This window comes from Quercus robur, chromosome 11, assembly GCF_932294415.1.
Source record: "Quercus robur chromosome 11, dhQueRobu3.1, whole genome shotgun sequence".
In the NCBI taxonomy this organism is placed as follows: domain Eukaryota; kingdom Viridiplantae; phylum Streptophyta; class Magnoliopsida; order Fagales; family Fagaceae; genus Quercus; species Quercus robur.
Window position 1 is genome coordinate 54,358,696 of NC_065544.1, and position 22,350 is coordinate 54,381,045.

Consider the following 22,350-nt stretch of genomic DNA (forward strand, 5'->3'; position numbering starts at 1 on the left):
CGATCCGATCGGGTTCTGTGAATTAAACTAATCAACTGCCGACGTCATCAATGGTAAATATTGGAAAGAGACAAGAAAGGGATTAGGATTTAAGGATAGAGTATGAAAGAATATTCAATTTTTTAATTTTCTTTTTTTAGGACTTTCATTCATTTGCCCAAGCAATTCTTTCTTCTTTTTTTTCTTTTTTTTTATCCTTCTAGAAATTAGTTTTTTTTTTTTTTTTTTGATAAAACAATAGAAACTAGTTTTCAATCCTTCTAATATTTAGAGGAAAATGGGAGGGTATAGAATGAATTTTTTACAAATTTTAAATCATTATTTTTATTAAAAGAGTAAAGAGACATTATAGGAATGTTACAGGAAAAAATCATTTTCATATTCCACTCAATTAAATTTCAAATAAGATTGTCAAGAGTTTTGTAATCTATCAGTATAATTGGGTTCAAATCCCTTATCTTGTGGTGTAGTAATCATTGAATTATTTAAAATATATATTATTTTTGTACGGATCAGCATCTGTTAATAAAATGGGTCAATTTGTTGTTGAGATGTGTCAAAGGCACATTAAAACAATAAATAAATAAAAGATAAAACTAAAGCCTTGCTTACATTGACCAACTTTGTTTCATACGTATATAGTTTTTTGTAAATAAAAAAACATGTAGTCATTTATTAGTCTATAGATGTAAATTTTAGCCATATGTTATAGATTTTGGCCAAATTGCAACAAACAATCAGTTTGTTAACATGTATAGAGCACTAAATGTATATTGTCTTATTTTGTCAAGACTTTACATTGTCCTTCTCCAAGAGGAAGGCAACATCTTACTTAATAAGAAAGCAACACATGCCTATCTCTACCACTGTAAAAGGATGATAAAGAATCTAAAGAAAGACAATCGATTAGAAGCTCCCTCTCTTTTTTATTGTAGAAGTTTTAACCCACCTTCCTCCTTTCTCTTTATTTGTTGTTTTCATTTCATCGCTCTCTTTTTCCATTGTAAAAACAATATTGCATTACAATCATCTTTAGAAAATAGTTGAATACTCAACTGGCTTAAGCCTGTGGTGTTTCTCTCTTCAAACAAAGAGGGTTTCCATTTAAAAAAATATTTTTATTTTATTTTACACCGCATTTTTATTTCCTAAAGTTTTATTTAATTAAAACTGTGTAAAAATTTTCATATTATCAGGACTCATGAAATGAACCCGATGCCTTACTAAATCCTTTACCAAATCAAAAATATCACGTCCATTTTCCGTTTCATTTTTTTGATTTAAAAGAAAAAATATATATTTAATTCATTTCCATTCCTTTCTATTATTTTTTATTCTATTGATTTCTTTCCTTTCATTTCAAAATAATAGTACATTACCTTAAAAAAAAAAAAACCACCACATACTCTAATGTTTAATCCAACAAAATAATAAAATAAGGGTTATATAGTTTTCAAAATATATAAGTTGGATTTGAAAACCTAAATGTTTTTTTTTTCTTGAAACAAACACACACACACAAAAGGGAAAGAGAAAGTTGTCATGACTTTTAAATGAAGTTGTAGTGTGCCTTTGTGTTAAAACCTAAATGTTAGTTAACTTAAATACTTAACTATTCCAACGACCAATATTTAATCTTATATTCTATTTTCGGATGTTTCAAAAAATATATAATATTACTTTATTGTTTACTTTGTTTGAAAAATAAATCTCCTTTCTATTTAAGTTTTAGAAATTTTTACCTTTTAAATTGATATGGAAATTTTTATCTTTTAATCTGAAAGAGAGTTCATTAAATATGTTTCATTAAGAAATTGGATGGACCAACAAAATGGGATAAAGAAAATAATTAATAAATCTTACAAGAGGCTAGGAATATAATCTCATCATTAGCAAGACCTTATCATACATAAACCCTTTTCTTTTTTGACTAATCCTCCAACCTACTTTACTGGTTAAAAGCAAAATATTTATCATTAATATTATATTTAAGTTTAACAAATAAACCCTTTAATTTCAAATTAGTGCAAAGCATTTTTTTAGCAGCTTTAAATTAGCTTTTGTATTGTTTACTATCTCTTTATCCGCTTGAATTTGCAATTCCTGTTAAATATCCTTAAAAGATATCATTAAGTCATAAGTAGCATGCAACAAGATGGACCATAGGTAATTAAAGAAAATTCATCAGAATCCACTAGTTTACGAGACATGTTTAATCTAGCATTTTCAACCACAGAGAAAAAGAAGAAAAAAGGAGCATGGTGTGTAAAGATTTCAAATTGGCGTAACATCATTGACTTGATATATAGTGTATAATAATTGTGCTAGGCACTCAACACCAACCAAGGAGCATTGTGCTTTAAAGTTCATACACGGTTGTCTGGCTTTCTCTTGAATAAACTCCAAAAGAAAACACAAGTTCACAGTAAAACATGATGAATATTATATTTAAGTTTAACAAATAAACCCTTTAATTTCAAATTAGTGCAAAGCATTTTTTTTAGCAGCTTTAAATTAGCTTTTGTATTGTTTACTATCTCTTTATCCGCTTGAATTTGCAATTCCTGTTAAATTTCCTTAAAAGATATCATTAAGTCATAAGTAGCATGCAACAAGATGGACCATAGGAAAGTTTTAATTAAAGAAAATTCATCAGAATCCACTAGTTTATGAGACATGTTTAATCTAGCATTTTCAACCACAGAGAAAAAGAAGAAAAAAAGGAGCATGGTGCGTAAAGATTTCAAATTGGCGTAACATCATTGACTTGACATATAGTGTATAATAATTGTGCTAGGCACTCGACACCAACCAAGGAGCATTGTGCTTTAAAATTCATACACGGTTGTCTGGCTTTCTCTTGAATAAACTCCAAAAGAAAACACAAGTTCACAGTAAAACATGATGAATCGGACTAACTCTTACTTGATAATTAGTAATCTTATAGCATTAATATTGTCATCATCCTGCTGCAAAAATACATTCAAATTATTCCCAGAAATTTGATTCTAACAATAACATCGTTTAAATTCAGTCAAGGTCCTTGGCATTGGCTCTAAGGCTACAACTTAAGTTTATATAACCACACGGAGCTCTGCAGTGAGGAGCGCATGTTTCCGGTGCTGTGACAAGATGGAAGGCACTCTAACTGCTTGTATTCTTGACGCCAAGTCATTACTACTGGATACTGTTTGCTGCTTAACTGCATTGAGTATTGTCTGCAGGATTTGGAGGGGATCCCCATGGCTAACAATCAAGACTGCACATCTGTAGAATGAACATTACTTGATCGGATGCACATTTAGGAACACTTTTCTTTTTCTTTCTTGGTAAGAAATGTAAGACACATTGAAAGCTAAGGCTTAATTTGTTCTACTGATACTTGGAAGAACACGGTATCGGAGCAGCTTGTTAAGTTGCTTTCATTTATATAATATTATAATTATCTTGGCGGAGCAAGTTAAAGGAAAATGAGATGACGGTGTGGACTCCATGAAAATTGAACAGATTAGTTGCCTATTAGTTTGCAATCAAAGTCAGAACTTCATTTTCAATTCTTAATCTTTTAAAATTGTTTAGATTGGCCAATTTGCATGAATAAACTTTGAAAAGGGTTTCTGAGATTGTAATTATTGAGCTCATTTCTATTATTTTGTCTCTGCATTGCCAATTTATTTGTTGATTTTCAATAATAAAAAAAAATGCAATGGACTGATTATTATTTCCAATGGACTTTGACAGATCTCAAGTCTACTTCTAGCAAGTAGCCTTGTAAGAGAAGCAGAGCTTCCAGCATAGAGGATGCTAGTACGATTATTTATCTAAGCAAGTAAATTTTTGTAGAATTTTTATTGCCGGAATACTAAGAATTGGTAAGTGGTGACTGCAACCTACAAAAATGAAAATCATGAGTAATGCAAACATGGATGGACATATTAGTTACCCTTGAAATTCTGACTCTATAGTTGCCAAAGCATTTGCAAGCCTAGAAGCAACATCATCAACACATTCTCCACCTTCTGGCCTCATGAATGGATCTTTCTCATCTAAAGCCCATATCTCTGCATACTGTTGTTAAAGGAAGAACAGAATTTTAATAAATACTTAATTGCAAATGGCATAAAAAAGTATATATGTTAGCATCAGGGTTATAAAACAGTGGCATAGTGTAGACTTCACCCAAATACTGATCCAACTTCAGCAATCAATTATATATGCTATTATATTATATTATAATAAGCACCTTTACTTGCCACTTACTTTATCATGTGACATAAGTTCAAATGAAGGACCAAAGAAGCGTTCTCGAAGATCTTCCATCACCTGTCCAGTAAAATCTATTTTATGAACAATGCAAATAAAGGCAAGAAGTGAAAAAGCTTACTAAATTTGATGAGCTAAATTAGTATAGAGTCCAAAAAAGCTCAATAATTATTTTTATAATAAGTATTTGAACCTAAGACATGCCCAAATCCCGCCACACTCTACCACCTAAGCCAGGGCCCATGAGCAAACACCATGTTCAAAATATTGGGAACAAAATTTCCTGATCACATGTAATCCCTTGCATTTATGCTCAACAAATACTAACCTAATCTCAATAAGATATATCTTTAAGAGGGTGGGTGGAATAACCAACCTTACATTGAGGACCTTCAAATGGAAGATTCAACACAGATGCAACAATTTTAGCCGTGTGAGTTGTTCTCGAAAATGGAGAGTAACAAATGCGGACATTTTCAAGTGGTATGTTATTTTCCTTCAGCACCTGCACACATAATACAGTCAGCCTGAAAACATTTTCAAGTGGTTTGCGGACATTCATTTGGTGTGTAGAATGCTTAGATCAAACAATGGCCAAACTACAAGAGTCAACAAAATAAATCCTGCAACACCGATGCCTATTGGTGCAAGTCAGAAGCCATTTCCTTTCCCAGTTCACTCATTCTCCTATAGCAGGTGCCTTTCGCAGCTAGATATTGATTTGATAGCTAAATCTTGCTGATAATCATTTAAGTTCAGCAATGATCAGTGGTCCATTTGACTAAGCCAAATTTAGAAAAATTTCAAGTAAAACAACCAGCCAAATTCTGCAAACTTAAACATCTAACAGGAACATTGCATCATACAATGAAAATGATCTTAAGAAAATTTTATGAATTAGACAGTGAAAAGCCGAAAATGTCTGCCCACATCAGCCGCAAAACAAAAACATATAACATAGTTTTGCATCAAAAAAATTGCACTAGGTAAATTACAATTGCATCAGATTAGATACAAGGCAGCGGAGCATAAGAAGGATAAAGATAGACCTTAAGCAGGAAATCACAAATTACACACAACTACCTTTTGAAATAACTCTCCAGCCAACTCTGCTTGCTTAACACCTTCAGGCGCCAATTGATATTTAGCAAGCGTACCATTTTCCTGTTAGCACAATAGCCAGCAGTTAATAACTTCAAGTAGATCATATTACTAGAGAACATTTCCTTAGCCCTAAAGTACACCACTGATAAAACCAGTCATGGCATGAAAAATTCCACTCTGTTATAAAGAGATACAACTCAACTCAAATAAACCTCTGATTCCAACCATGTGGGGTGAACTACATTCCTACTTTTGTCCCCTTTTTTCTATATCCAAATGAACATCTACCACATATAAAGCTCTTTTTTTTTTTTTTTGAAAGGGAAACTTTCAAAAGAAGGGTCCTTTGGACTTGCCTTTAGCCAGTAAAACCTATGGGCAATTGACCCCCTTGACAGGCTAAACAGTTTATGCTCATGGCCAGGAGCACATATAAAGCTTTTTCCCTTTATTTCCAAAAGTAAAAGGGAAAAAGAAAGTTTAAAACTTGAAAACATATTTCTTAAAAAGACCCAGTTGTGAAATAGCAATTAGATTTATAAAAAGTATAATGAGATATAAAATTTCACAACTTTGAAGCAGCATTGTAGCAATTATATAGTGTACAACAAAAGTATGTCAATTACAACTTACGACCTCAACCAATTATGAAGTACAGGAACTATTACTTTTGCATTTCTAGCATTGCCCATTAGAACATGAAGCCAAAACATAAGCTATATCACACAAAATTCACATCCAATTCAAAATGATATTGCCATGTCCAAAGCATTACCAGTGTTATACAACTTAAGAATATGTCAAAAAATTAAAGACCCATGTACAAGAATCTGGCCAGAAATGAAAATCACACACAAAATCGCAAAATTTGTATTGCAAAACATAATAAAGACTTAATTTTTAAAGGGAAATCAAAGTGGAAAGAGACGAACCAAGGAGGAGACAATAAGGCCTCTCTCATTTGGAATGCTCTTGCCATGCCTCAGGACCCAGTATCTGTTGCGTGTAAACGACGTGGTTTCCATGGCCAATATTCTCAGTCTCAGTTCTTTCTCTACACACCGTGTAGTAGGAGGCTCTTTCTCTACACGCTGTGTAAGCTTTGCGTTCTCTTTCCCTCTCTCTTTTCTATTTTATAGTAAACCATTTGGGTAGTAGTTCTCAATAATTTGTGGTCCAGTGGACACTGGACCAGTGGCTACTCAATGAGCTCAATGGGTCATTAACAGAATTTAGAATTTAGTATCGTCCATTAAAAAAGAAGTCTCTCCAAAATCATCTCACAAGATACTTTCTCAAAAATCGATTTCAACCGTCTCTTTGTACACACGATATATAACTATCACCATTAAAAATGATCAAGTTTGCTTATACAACCAAGGAGAATGAGACGAATAGATGAAAGTTTATCAGTGTAATTTTTTTTTTTTTTTTTTTTTTTTTGAGACTTGAGAGATCCGAGATATTTTTTTTTTTTTTTGAAAAGAGAGATCCGAGATTTGGAAACTAGACATATCTATTGAAAATATTTAGCTATAAGTCACACTAGCGATTATCATTAGTGAAAAAAAAAATCTAGTATTACAAATTATAATCCAACTTATTTGCCACAACTATGATGTGACTAGGGATGGCCATGGGTAGGGTATGGATCGGGTATATCCATACCCTACCCGAAAAGTTTGTCCATGGATACCCAATTATCAATACCCATTAATATCCATACCCGAATCTTACCCGAATATATTATCCATGGATATCCATACCCTACCCAAAACCCATTTAATTTTTTTTTTTAACCCAAAACATTTTAACGTAAAAACTAAAAACTAACCGATCTTTAAAAAAGAAAAAACTAACCAATCTTAAAAAAAGAAAAAACAAAGCTCTGGAAAATATCTCTCTTTCTCTTTCTTTTAGATCCAAATATGGAATTCACAAATTCGGATATGATTTGATGTTGATGAAGATGAGTGAGTACAAATTCGTGGGCGGCGAAAATGGTGGCGATGAGGACAGAGTGACGGAGTGGGAGGTTGGGCTACTGAGCATCGACGATTTGACGCCGTTATCGCAACTGTTGATACTGCCGGAGCTGGCTTTGGCGTTCAGTATTTCGCCGGAAACCTACAGGACCGCTGTGGAAGTCAACCGCGCGTCGCAAACAACGTTCTCGACTCTCTATGGGGTCAACCACTCGACGGTGAAGGGATCGCTGTTCGAAACGACAGATCCGGATCCTGACCCAGACTAGGACCCGATGGTTGTGGAGGCGGACGAGAACGAGATTATCGATCGAGACGGGTCCAGATCAGATCCGAAAAGATCGAGAAAAGACGACGAGTGTTGTCTGGAAATAGAAGTAGAAGAAGCCGATTCGGCACTCCGTAACAACGAGAACGACGAGTTGTCGGTGGCGGCCAAGATTAGCGATTCACAGACGTGGTGGATCAGTGCTGCTATGACTAACCAAGAGATGTGCTTGGATGGGTTGGGAAGAGAATAAAGTAGCTCTGGTCTGGAGAGGCAGAGAGAGTGTGAGTGAGTCAGTGACGGTGAGAGCTTTTGAGATTTTTTTTTTTTTTTTTTTTTACGGGTTGGGTTTGGATAATATCCATACCCTACCCGAACAATTCAGGTAATATCCATACCCTACCCGATTAAGCTCTATCCATGAAGAACCGGGTATTACCCGAAACATTTGGATCGGATAGGGTTGGATATCCATTACCTAATGGGTATGGCCATCCCTAGATGTGACAAGGTGTCGATAGTAAAGAAAAAATTATGAGTCCATGTATAAAGTGATAAACATCTATTCACAGTCTATTACATCAAAATTATGACAAAAAGTTATAGAATATTTTATGGTCTAAAATCATTCACAATTATCCTATGAATTGGCATCATAACCTATTGTCTTCAACATTTTTTTTTTTTTTTTAAGTGTTGGTCTAGTAGAAACCCATTAAGTAGAAAATATAACAAACTTAGTCATAACGGCCACAGCCATCCTAATTGAAAAAGATTTAGTCTAAATTAAGTCATTTATGAAAGCTCAATAGTAAAACTACTAATGATCCGTTTGGATTGAGAGGGAGTAAAGTAGATTTGGCCCAAAATTAACTTATTTTTAGCCAACTCTACTCTACTCCCCTCCATTCTCCCTCCCTCCCCCTTAATCCAAACAAACCCTAAAGCTTGTTTAGACCCCTAATTCTAAAATTATGGCTTAATTGCTTTTTTTCTACTTAACTAAGTGCGGAATAAAAGTAAATTAAGTGCAATTAACCGAGACTACTACCTAGTGCATGGGCATACATAATTAACAATTAAATGCAAAGCACAAGGAATAAAGGAAGAGAGATGCAAACACAAGATAATACAGTGATGTGTTACCGAAGAGGAAAATCGAAGTGCTCGGAGTAAAAAAACCTCTCCATAGCCCTCTAAGCTGAATCAATCCACTAGTAAATAAGTTGTAGTACAAGGATTACAATATAGACCCTCCAAGCCTTGACTACCCTCTGTACTTAGACCCTCCGAGTGCCAACTACCAATGAGCTTCACCGAGCCTTGTCTTCACTAGCTTTCCGAATCTCGTAATCAGCTCCAATTGCATCCACCAAAGAATGGTTTCATCCAATATTTCTCATGAGCACCAAAACAACTCACAACACTCAGAATGGGTGATGTATGTGTATGAGCTAAAAACCTCTCAAAGCGTATGGAATTAAAGAAGTAGGAATAGAGGAAAACTAAGAGAAATGTGTAAAGAATTGTGAGTGTGCAATTTCTAATTCTTAAATAGATTTTTAGGGTTTTTTCTCTGAAATTACACTTACAATTTCATGGGTAATATGGGCTTATACAATGTGGGTAAAAAAATGAGAAAAAGCACACAAATAGGTTGACGTGCATCTTGCAAGTTGGGTTGTGAGTTGGCCAAGTCACAAGCCACTCACAAGATGCCATCAAGCACTAAAACTCTTCAGCTTCCAACATGTGCTCCTCATATAGCCTTTCGTGAGATGCTCCACTCATGAGCTAGTTGTGAGCAAGTCGCAAGTTGCTCTGTTCTTCACCAATTTCGCACACTAACCCATTACATTGAATCCCACAAACATACAGGAGAAATGATTGATGAAATACAATCAAATTTGACACGAAATTAAAGTCAATAATAACAAAATTGAAAATCACAACTTTGCAATTTACATTGCTACTAGAAGTCCATTTAGCTAGCAGATGAGTCACCCTTTCCATCTATATTAAGTCATTAACCCAGAAGGAAATGAACAAAATGAAAGGATGAGAATATATAACTCTTGGTATGTCTTTAACCATTTGTTTTATCTCTCAACTTATACACTAGCAACTATCATTAATATCTTGGGATGATACTACAAAGCAATTATCAATGAATTGCATCAAAACATAATTGAAAATAGAACAAACTTAGCCTTAATGGCCACTTCCATCCTAATTGAAAAATACTTGTTCTAAATTAAGTAATTTACATTACTACAAGAAGTCCATTTAGCTAGAGATGAGTCACCCTTTCCATATATATTGAGTTATTAAAGTATATCATATCACTATACATAACTTTCCATTTCATATTAACTTTCAAACTTATTGTTAAGATCCTAACTAATCTTAACTGAATTGGATTGGTTAATTCTTGAATGCAAAAAAAGCATGTAATAGTGCAGCAGGGATAGTTGTTGACATACTTTGGATGCATGAATGTTGCTATTTTTGGTATATTGGGTATAATTTAAGCAAAATAGGAGATGTCTTTTAGAAGAAAAGTCCAGCCTCACATTTTTACTAACAATTAGTTCTAAGAAATTTCATATAACTTCAAAAAATTTGTAAGTTATGTATAACTAATAATTACAATTGCATCTATCAAAAAAATAATAATAATAATTACAATTGCAACAAAATTATAGGTAAATTACCTTTAAAAAAAAAGGAATTTCAAAAGTTATGAGTTTTAACTAGTTGTATATTACGTATATTTGAATTCAATGCAACTTTAGACTTGAGGCTTATAATTGAAATACCAACCACAACCCCACAATGGTCACATCTCGGCAGCCGACAAATGTTCCGACTCCCAATCACTCTTTCACCCATAGCCCATTCAAATGTTGTTCAAAACACCCAAACGCACCCACCCAAAGCATATCAGTCGGAAACCATCACAAATCCACCAAAAAAATAACAAAAACAAAAACAAAGGAAATCAAAAACAAATATAAATATATATATATATATATATATATATATATATATTTATTTATCTATATATAAAGAGAGTGAGAGAGAGAGAGAGACATCTTAGGTAGCTGAATTTGAAGATTGTTTATTAATTTCACTAATAAGGATAGCAACTCAACTATCCATGATTGAACTAAACTAGTGGACAACCCTAATAGACTAATAGCACATTCAACTCAACATTAAAAACTAAGGCTGAACTTGAAAGAAAAATATAAAAATTAACATTAAAACCACATTTGTCCTATCTATAGTAGGTTAAAGGGAAAGCATTGGTCATACTACTTAAAATCATATATACGCTTATGAAGGTATTCAAATCCAACGTATGTGTACAATAAATTTTATAGAATGGGGTGAATGCTTTCGTGGTTAATGTTTATAGAAGTAGATATGCATGCGAATTTGTGCAAATGTGCATGGCAAATACCTCCACACTGCATATATCAAAGTGGTCACAATTGTGGGATGGCACCTAACAAGTGGATATTCTTCTGAACTCATTGGGTCAGCAATGCATATAAAATTGGAGGTCCTTTGAGATGAATTTCTAAAACTAAAGGTAATCTCATTGAGTTCTGACATGGATCAAACTTAACCGATGCAACTTTCCCAACTCAAATAAAGAAACAATCTTCAAACATCACATGCTTTCTAGTCTATACAAGACAGATCTGAAATATATTGACTGAAATGACAATTAATTAAGAGCTTTGGTGTAACATTGCCTAGCATCTCATTACCAATGCACCAATAACAGTACCATTGGGCCATACATGCCAAGTATTACTAAACACAACATAATAGATGCTAGAAAACTCTCATATAGCATGGCAGCATGTCACTATACATATATCTTGTGAAGAAATGCCAGTACCACCAATAAATACTTCCTGACCCTAATATGTTGCCAATATAATGGAAGGATTCAATTTACAAGTATGACTTCTAAAACCAACCGATCTCTAATATGCTGCAACAACAAACTGCTCCAAATCAAACAATCACTTTGAACAACACTTGGTCAAACTATGAACTCCATCAATAAAACATGAGAAAAATACATCATAGAAGAAGCTTCAAGATATATATGATTTTTTAAAAGATAAAATATAAGGGCAAATAAGGAAATTCTAATCAAAGAATCATGTGTAAAATAAAACATAAAATTACAGAGGATCAAATCTAACAATGAAGTTTAGAATGCATGAATGAATGACTTTTAGTTAAGTTCAACATTTTTACTCCTACTAGAGTTGCAAATTTTGACTATAAGATGATTGCAAAATCATATAATTCTAGGTTTGATGATATATTGTTATAAGTTTTAATTTTGTTCACAATAAGATTCTGAGGTCTTAGTTTTATTTTCTAAGCAAAATTCATGTTGTAAGTAATGTTAAGAAATGGAAAGAAGACTTGTTTGAATAAAACATAAATTCACACTAATAGTGTCAACTTAATGTTATAAAAGGTGAAAGAGGCCCTTTTTTACTACTATAATAATACATTCATTTCAATAATAAAGAACTAATGCTTAACCTAAAAGGAAAATGCAAAAATTAGAATTGAAACCACATTTGTCCTTTCTATACACAATCGAAGTGGATATAGAAATTACATGGCACACATTGATAGATCAACTCTTTGCAAGGACAACTACATTCGTGACATGGAGGGTCATCTTCAGTTTCCTCAATGAAAGTAAGGGGGTGTTGGTGACAATCAAATGTGAAAGTGCCTCCAAACTTCAAATTTGAGTATTTCCCAAGAATACATTTAGGATGTGCAAGATAAGTGCAATCTGCACAGTAGTGGAACCAATGGTTTGTGTTTCGTTCTTCTTCACAGATATCATAGTAATATTCACCAGAATCATTTTTACTTGTATAACTGAGAGTGAAGGAATGCTCATGTTGTTTGTGCCTTGTGGTTTATGGTAGTGTCACACACTTAAAGTCAAGTGCAAATTTACAAGTGGTACAACAAAATACTAGAATTCTTCTATCACCACAATTACTGCAACTTTGTGTAAAATTTGCGTAGGAAAGGATGAGTCGGTGCTTATGACCTTCATGGGTAAGGATTTTTAGGACCAAACTACATTGAACATCAATTTTAAAATTGCACGTCGTATAAGTGTAGACAAAACCATTGCAATACCGGCTACAAGCATAACACTTGTTGCTAAAAGGTATCTTTGGAAGGAGGGTGAGTTGGTATTGATAAAGTAGGTGTCTCTTTTTCATTAGTAAATTAGCACAAGATTTATGAAGAAAGAAACTACACTTGGCACAACTGTAAAAAGGAAGGAGAATAGTTCTTACACACCCGTCGCATTTTTCTTCGTTATTGTGAACCTCTTCATCAGTAAGCTTTAAGTCATGCTTGTGGCTGAAGTGTTCAATTTCAACAGCTATTTCAGTTTCGTCCTCTCCCACTTTGATTTTTTCGAATTTGTAAGCTGACTTAATAGTTTGATCGAGCTCTGCATCTTCATTCTCCCCATCTTTAAGTTCCAGCAAATTTATGTCCTCCCTGTTTCTCCAGTCTATAACACAATTGAGGTAGTCAACAAAATCACATTTGGAGCAATAGTAAAGCCCATAGCGTGTGTCCACTTTTTGAACACAGAGTAGACAAAATTGGAAGTTGGATTCATGGGGTTCAAGAGAAGAATGGGTGGTGTGAGAGGGTGCTTGTGACATAAAACTTTGAGTCTATATGTTAATCGATAAGCACACCTTCTATGAATCCAAAAACCGCATGTATTACATAGATAGGGCATACCTTTGTCTTCTTTGCCATAAAGGTCGCAAGTGAATGTGATTCACTTCCAAATGGATGTCAATGAATAGTCGTGGAATTTAGCTTCCAAGGTGGGAGATAAAGAAGCACATCTTATGTGAAGGTTGAAGTCGCAACGGTAACATCGATAAATGTATTCCTAGTGATGTTCTTTGCAGATTTCGCACTTACTTTTTTAGTCGACGAGAATAAGAGGGTGGATTGGGTGCAAGGGATGGTGCAACCTAAGGGGTAGTTCCGCACATGATTTGTGATGATATCTCGCATTGCATTTTTTACAACTGTAGCTAGGACCCAATATTTGTTCGTTGCACCCATAAAAACTATTTCCACTTCTGTCGTCTTGATTGAAAACCAAGGGATGCTCTGAATGGTAAAAATGTTGAAGTGGCTCCATCAGATCTTGTATGACATGCATAGTCACAGACAAAATAACATCCAATTTGTTTAGAGAAAAAAGAAAAACATGACTTATTAATACAACAAGGGCTGATACACTGAATCAAAATCTATATCATATAAAGAGGAAAAGAAACAGAGAGATAGAGAGAGGATTAGCGTTTTATCAAAATCCAAAAATACCAATTAGATTTAAAGAATATCACATTTCTCTCGCTAAGCTTATAAATGATGATGATGATGATGATGATGATCGTTGGTTAGGGTTGTTGAATTTGGACCGATTTTGAATGTTTAGTTGTAAGATTGATGAGTTGGGGATTCTAAGCAAAATGTGGGCGTGAGTGAGTGAAGAGTGAAAGAGTGACAACTACATCTAAACAAAATCTTACACATCAGGTGCTTGAGGTGGTTAATTTTGGACTGAAAATTGGAAAGTGATTGTTTGAAAGGTATGGACCATGGAGGTGGCGCTTTTTTTTTTTGTTGGGTGATATATGGAGTTAGTGCTACGGTATCCCTAAATTATAGTAGTAATGTTTATTTAAATTTAAGCTAATTATCATAAAAGCATATTGTATTATTGTTTTATTTTTTTAATTTTATAATAATTTAAAAGGAGGAAGCCAAGATTAGAAAGTTAAAAATATTGCGATAGACAACAATTTTATTTTTATTTTTTATTTTTATACAGAAAATACTTGTCTAACTTTTACAAAACTTTTTCTTCTTCATAATAATGGTTTGCTAAACCCACTATTGAATTTTATTTCTTTTCTATAATCATCATGCTCACCAAATATTTAGATGATCTATCATTCTTGTCAAATATCAAGATAATTAGGCATTAAAAACTTACTCATTTATGAAGAGGCCTTAGACTCTTCTTTTTTTCTTTTTTATTTGTATTCTAAAATATACTAAATGAATATCCTTATAGATTTAAGGATAAACAGCAACCCATTGTAGTGAAATTGTGTATTTGATTAGCCCATAATGGATATTTGATACAATTATTTGTAAAAATATATTATATATATAAAAAGATTGGTAACATTTGTGAACTAATGCAAACTATCTCACCTTTAATATGAGACAAAATGAATATTTGACGGAGATTAGGTTCAAGTTAGACTTTGGGTAGCTTTCACAAAAGTTATATTACTCAATACTTTTTTTTTTTTGGGGGTGGGGAGGGGGGGGGGGATGATAATGGCTTGCTAAAGCAACTGTTGGAAAAAAATTCCTTTCCAACCATTATTCTACTAATCAAATATTAAGGTGATCTATTATTATTTTTTAATACCAATGTGATTGGGCATTAGCAACTCACTTGCTCTTTAGCTTTTTGTTGTTGTGTTCTCAAATATACTAAAGGACTAACCTTATAGATTTAACATTAAAGAAAAACTTAGGTATAATACCCCAAGTGCGATTCATTAGGTTTCCTAATTAAATTCAAGTACATGGTTGTATTAACCAATAAAATACAATCAGTAATTATTATTATTTCTAACGATAATTAAATTCAATGCAGTGATGCGTTTGAATTTAATTCAGGAATTTAATAGACAACACCTAAGTTACTATATATAAGTTTTACCCTTAATAACAAATGACAATTGATTATTTTGAAATTTTGCGTGTAAGTAAACTATAATTGATATCAAATAAATACATGGATTAAAGAAAAAGGTGATTTATAAAAAGTAATTGGGTGATATTATTTTAATCAAAGCTACAAAAAATTTAACATATATCAAAAAATTTAGTAGTAATATATCTCAAAAAATATGATATTAATTTAAGTGCAATAAAAATTTACTACATTTAACATCTATATGACAAATTTTAAGCAAGCAAAAAAACCTATTTATGAATAGCAATAGAAAAACACATATATGAACAAATTTGTTGAAGCAATTAATGATACTTATAGCAAGAAAAATCCAATTTTAGTTTCAAAACACACCTAGGCAAGCCTCCAAGTTAGCCTCAAATTTCAATTTTGTTATAACTATGTTAATGTGGAATTCACTTGCAACTTCCACTATATATAGCATTGTTATCAATCGTACGAAATAAGAAATGCATTCTCTATCTCAAAAGAATCTCAAAAGAAAATAAAACAAGGAAAGAACAAAATAAGGAAATAAGCAAGGTATTATACTATTATTCTTGCTTGCCATAATTTCAAAAAAAAAAAAAAAATTGAATATTCTAAACTTAAACTTATCTTCGTCTATAAAAATTGTCCATCTTTATATGCTCAAACTTTACTACAGTAGTAGACTAGTATGTAGCCTCATGCATATGCACGGATATAATTAAAAAAATCATAATTATACAATTCAAATTAAAAGTTTTTTTAGAAGAGCTTCAAATTATACAAGCTTACACTTTTTTTTTTAAACCATACATTTCTAAAATATGTAATGATTTCTCATTATATATATATATATGATTTATAATTTAATTGGTTTTAGACTCTTCGGTTTTTGCACCCAATAATTCACTTGCCACAAAAATTAAAAATTTAGATAGACACGTGGCAAAAAAATGCACTTTAATTGAAATCTAATTTAGAATCTAATTGAATTTGGACTTTTCAATTTTTTCACTCAATAATTCACTTAGTACTAAATTAAAAATTAAATGAGACACATGGTGCAAATTTGAGAATTGTGAATCATGCTTTGCCAACCTTCCATTTGCATTGAGCCACCAAATCTTGACAAAACATGTAAATATATAATTTTAAGAATTTTCTTTTATCTCAGCATATGATGCAGTATGATGCAATAGATAACATGACATAATTTTCATTCATTCTAATTATCTTGTGCCTCTAGTGCAAGATAACTTTCATTTGCTCTAAAGAAGCTGTTTAGTTCCCAGGGTCCACTAGCACACTAATGGCCTCTTAATAAAAATCTGGTAATAATAAGATAGTAATTGAGTGATCATATATTAATGCTAATTGTTGCATATTTTTAATAGATAAAAGTCATATTATATTATTTACATAATAATTCTTTGTCACTTAAGAGAAATGACCTAATTAATTTACTTTAGTTTGAGTACATTTTAAGTTATTATTAGTTAATTTAACTTGTTTCTTTCAAAAAACTGTAGTTCTGTTTAATACTTTTGCTTCAATACATTTTAAGTTATTATTTACGTTTATTTTAAGTTATTATTTATGTAATCATGCTTTGTCACTGTAGGTTTTATTGGAAGTAGAATTTGAAAGGCATGAAGAATATTATTTTTGTCCCCCCCCCCCCCCTCTCCCTCTCTCCATTTTCTTTCTTTTTGAAAAACTCAAATATTAGACTGATGTGGTAAAAAAATAAAAAATAAACGGGATTACCTTCATAAATTAAAACACACTAAAAAAGGAAAGGGAAAAGAGGAAAAAGAAAAAGAAAAAAGAAGAAGAAGGAATCTATGGTCTATAAGAAATCTTACAATATTTCTTCAATTCTTAATATTCTTTTATAACAATCAAGAAAATAAGAAACAACATCAACACAAAGATACTTTTAGGAAGTGGACTTCTTTTTCTTTACATAAAATCAACTCAATCAAATTTAAAAATTATGTGTACTTTGTTTTTTTGAAGAAGTATATTGTTCTTTCTTCTGTAAAGGGGTTTGCATAATTCAAATGCCAAGCAAAGTATAAAGAGATTCAATGTCTTTATCTATAATAATAATTAATAAAGTATATTGTTTTTAAAAGATTGAGAAGGACACTTCTTTTTCTTTATGTAGAATCGACTCAATGACTCAATCAAATTTAAAAATTATATGTATACTTTGTTTGTTTGAAGAAGTATATTGTTCTTTCTTTTGTAAAGGGGTTTGCATAATTCAAATGCCAAGCAAAGCATAGAGAGATTCAATGTCCTTATCTATTAAAGAAAGTATTTTGTTTTTAGAGAAGAAGAGCAATTAAGTCTTTTCATGTTGTGCTATATTTTTTCATCTCTCTGGGATGTCTCTAACTGATTTTTTATCTCTCAACTTATAGTTTAAGAATCTTTCACAACTTACCAACAAGTTTTTTTTTTTTTTTTTTTTGATAAGAACTTACCAACAAGTTAGTTTGCCTAGTGGTAAGAGTATATGTTGGAGTTCCTCTGCTAGCAAAGTGTTGACTATGGTATAGGTTCTTAGTTTGAAAACAGTTAGTATGCTACACTCAGATAAGAAAATCACACTGGTTACCTTCTTTTAACTATTTTATTATTAGGAAAAAGGAATTCTTTAATCCATACAATTTCATCAATAACATTACTAGCTTACATAGCTAATCAATTAGCCACCATATTACCCTGCAATAAGCCTTATTTTTTATGCATTACAACTTAGGTCACATAATTTTTATTATTCTTTTTGTATTTTTTTTAAATCAAGGAAAAAAAGTAATAAACTACATTTGAAAAAAAAAAGCACCTATAATTTCCCAGTGTTTATTAACACATTTTCTACATAATCTTGAAAAGAAAAGTCCTGATAGAAATTAGAAAAAAAAAGTTTTTCCGGATTTTAATTTATTATGAGAAACAATTTCCTACAAAAATAATGAAATTTTTACATGAAAAAACATCTCATGTAATATTCCATGCACATTAAAATCTGTGAAAAATTAAAAATCCCATTATGTTTTTTTTTTTTTTTTTTTCAAGAAACAAACGACAAAAACTCTTTCTTCATCTCTCATCAGTCTTTTAGTTTGATGACGTGGCAAAAAATCGTTTTTGTGTTTACACTCTAAATTCTAAACCTTCACAGATCACAGACTCATCACAGTTCAATCTTCGATTCTACGCTTTCGGCTTTCTCAGAGACGTAGCCCACAAATCTGCAGAGCTCAAAAGATCGTTTGGAGCACAGGCTTCACTGCATGGCTCTCAATCTCCGTCAAAAGCAAACAGGTACCTCTTATTCTCTCTCTCTGGATCTACTTCTTGCTTTAGATCTTTTTTTCCAATCTAAGAAATTGAATTGAAATTCCAACAGTTAAACGAAAACCCATATCGTTTCTGAGATTTTTAGCTTATATTCGCTTAATTTCATCCATAAAGTTTGTATTTTTTAGATTCAGAAAAGAGACTGAAATGGGGTTTTTTTTTTTTTTTTTTTTTTCATTGTTTAATGTTCAATTGGGTCTTAGAATTTTGGTTCAAAATGTTATTCTATGCATTAACAAAGTAACTGAAACAAAATTTGAGCAATTTAATAATAACCCATTTCATGTATGAGTGAATTAAGTGTGTTTGTATATGTTATTGAGTTCGATCTGTACTATTATTGTGGTTCAGAATGTATTATCCGAATGTTGAATCTGAATCAACCCCTGAACGCAACTGGTACTGCGAATGAAGAGGTGTACAAGATCTTGATCTATGATAAGTTCTGCCAAAACATCCTCTCCCCATTGATTCGTGTCAAGGACCTTCGAAAACATGGTGTGACCCTATACTTTCTCATTGACAAGGATCGAAAACCTGTCCTTGATGTGCCTGCCGTGTATTTTGTTCAAGCCAATCAATCCAACGTTCAGCGAATCATTGCTGATGCGTCCCGGTCACTGTATGATAGTTTTCATTTAAATTTCTCGTCCTCTATACCCCGCCCCCTGCTGGAAGATCTGGCATCTGGGACTTTGAGTTCGGATTCAATTCAGCGGATTGCAAAGGTGCATGATCAGTATTTGGAGTTTGTGACATTGGAAGATAATTTGTTTTCGTTGGCACAAAAGTCTAGTTATGTGCAATTGAATGATCCATCAGCTGGGGATCGTGAGATTGAGGAGATTGTGGAGAGGATTGTTACTGGTTTGTTTTCTGTTTTGGCTACGCTGGCTGTTGTGCCAATAATTAGGTGCCCACGTGGTGGGCCAGCTGAGATGGTTGCGTCAGCATTGGATCAGAGGTTGCGAGATCATTTGTTGTCGAAAAACAATTTGTTTACAGAAGGTGGGAGTTTCGTGAGCTCTTTCCAGCGGCCGATTTTGTGCATATTTGATAGGAATCTTGAATTGTCAGTTGCAGTAGAGCACGATTTTAGGTATCGACCTCTTGTTCATGATGTTCTTGGATTGAGGCTGAATAGGTTGAGCGTACAAGGTGAAAAGGGTGGGATGAAGTCATATGAGTTGGATAGTTCTGATCCATTTTGGGTGGCGAATGGGTTGTTGGAATTCCCTGAAGTTGCAGTGGAGATTGAGACTCAATTGAATAAGTATAAGAAAGATGTTGATGAGGTGAATAGGAGGACTGCTGGGAATGATGGGGCTGAGTTTGATGGAACAGACTTGATGGGGAACACAAAGCATTTGATGAATGCAGTGAACTCACTGCCCGAGTTGACAGAAAGGAAGCAGGTGATAGACAAGCACACCAATATCGCGACTGTTTTGTTGAGTGAGATCAAGGAGAGGTCTCTTGATTCTTATGCAAAAAAGGAGAATGACATGCTGATCAAGGGAGCTATTGATCGGAATGAGCTTCTTGGTGTGCTTAGAGGGAAAGGGACAAAGATGGATAAGCTGCGGTTTGCTATCGTGTATCTGATCTCTTCAGAAAGCATTAACCAGTCGGAAGTGGAATCAGTGGAAGCAGCACTCAAAGAGTCTGAGGTTGATACTAGTGCATTTCAGTATGTGAAAAAAATGAAGTCATTGAATGTCTCAATGGCATCAGCAAATTCAGCTAGCAGAAATAACATTGTTGACTGGGCTGAGAAAATCTATGCTGTGACAGCTGGTGTGAAGAATCTCTTATCTAGCGATAGGCAACTGGCATTGACAAGGACAGTGGAAGCCTTGATGGAAGGGAAGCCGAATCCTGAAATTGATAATTACCTCGTGTTTGATCCTCGTTCTCCTAAGTCAAGTTCTGGTAGTAGTAGTCATTTGAAAGGGCCATTTAAGGAAGCTATTGTGTTCATGATTGGTGGTGGTAATTATGTTGAGTACGGGAGCTTGCAAGAGCTTGTACAACGTCAGCAGCCTGTCAGGCATGTTGTATATGGAACTACGGAAATTCTCACAGGAGTGGAGTTTATTGAGCAGCTTACACAGTTGGGGAATAAGATGGGATTTGGGAGTAGCACTGCTGCTCCAAGTCATTAATATAGATGTGTATTACATGCTCTTTGAAGCTTGCAGTTTGGAAGCTTATACATGGTTGAGGTCTTGTGGAAAGTTAAGATGCAGTATGTAGTTGAACATTAATCTGAAGCTGACTATCTCAGAACAAATGCAGAGATTGTTGGACAATGCATTTCTTTCTTTGATTCTGAGGCAAGCATGCCGGTTTTGGATTGACTGTCTTTCTGGATCTTGAAGTATGCCTCTTTATCTTTCAACATAGTGAGTAGTTTTTTTCCATTGAAGAGCTATATTTGTTTCTATTGAATTAAGTTTCTGTGGTTAGAAAATATTCTTATACATGATTACTTGTAATCTGAATCAATCACCAATCTTCAAAATGAGAATTTTGCTTGGTCCCTATATTCTTACATATGTATGTTTTTAACTAGTAATAATGGTAATAAAGGACGGTAAGTTATGCCCTTGAGCTGCAAGATTTTTGGCAACTTAATGTTTTAGTTGGCTTAGAATTCAAATATACAGTTTGATGTGCTTCACTCTTCTGCCTAATATTTTCAATTCTTCATACATTTTTTGATGAAGTCTCAAAATTTGTTCAGCTCAAGAACCTTCTTCGAACTTGTATATTTATGCGGTACAAAATTTGAAGCATCATCATTCTTGTCATTATTATCTTTGCTCTTTGGTTCTCCATTTTTTTCAGCATCAGATTTCTGTTTCTTCTGCAACTGCATTAGTTGTGCTACTTATCAAAAAAAAAAAAAAAAAAACTGCATTAGTTGTGCCATCAACTGGCAAACATCCGATTAAAATGTTCCACATAATATATATACAGAAATTAATACGATACATTGAAAAGGCATTTACTTCTGCATTGTCACATTAAACACAGCCACATGACTATATACTGAGCTACCAGATACCACCAAAAGAGTTTGGTTCAAAGTAATGCGAAGTCTTCGAGATCATTACAATCAATGTGAAATGTGAATTGCACAACATAAGAATTGATCATAAAGATTACTTCTACTTGGACATGGAAAACCCGCCAGCAAAGAACTACAAAAAAACATGAAACAACTTAAATTACCTAGAAGGTACTCATTAGTCATTATAAATTTTGAATCAAATTAAACCTTTTGAGGGTGGTATGTTCTTATTTTTTAACGTAACAAAAATTTAATGATAGCATCAAACTCTTGAATAGCAAAGCATGCTTATGAAAAAGAGTCAGATATATGTATTATTGTATTATTGAATAGCAAAGGCTTCGCCACTTGGCTGGTGAATTGAAGGGAAAACAGTCCTTGCAATCAGATATACCAGTGTAATATGTACACGTGGAACAAGTTCATCACCACC

The 22,350-nt window shown here is 33.0% G+C and overlaps 2 protein-coding genes across 2 annotated transcripts; one reads left to right on the plus strand and one right to left on the minus strand.

The window, feature by feature from the left end:
• Positions 1-2,902: 2,902 nt before the first annotated feature.
• Positions 2,903-6,670, minus strand: LOC126706569 (uncharacterized). The gene is made up of 6 exons (XM_050406098.1): positions 6,300-6,670; positions 5,347-5,427; positions 4,640-4,768; positions 4,261-4,323; positions 3,944-4,068; positions 2,903-3,267 (listed from the first exon to the last, which is right to left on the minus strand). The coding sequence occupies exons 1-6, from the start codon at positions 6,390-6,392 to the stop codon at positions 3,075-3,077; spliced, it is 684 nt and encodes a 227-aa protein (XP_050262055.1). The 5' UTR covers positions 6,393-6,670; the 3' UTR covers positions 2,903-3,074.
• Positions 6,671-18,621: 11,951 nt separating this feature from the next.
• On the plus strand, positions 18,622-21,473 carry LOC126705498 (SEC1 family transport protein SLY1-like). The gene is made up of 2 exons (XM_050404554.1): positions 18,622-18,805; positions 19,193-21,473. Exons 1-2 carry the CDS (start codon positions 18,775-18,777, stop codon positions 21,004-21,006), a joined length of 1,845 nt encoding a protein of 614 aa, XP_050260511.1. The 5' UTR covers positions 18,622-18,774; the 3' UTR covers positions 21,007-21,473.
• The last annotated feature ends 877 nt before the right edge of the window (positions 21,474-22,350 follow it).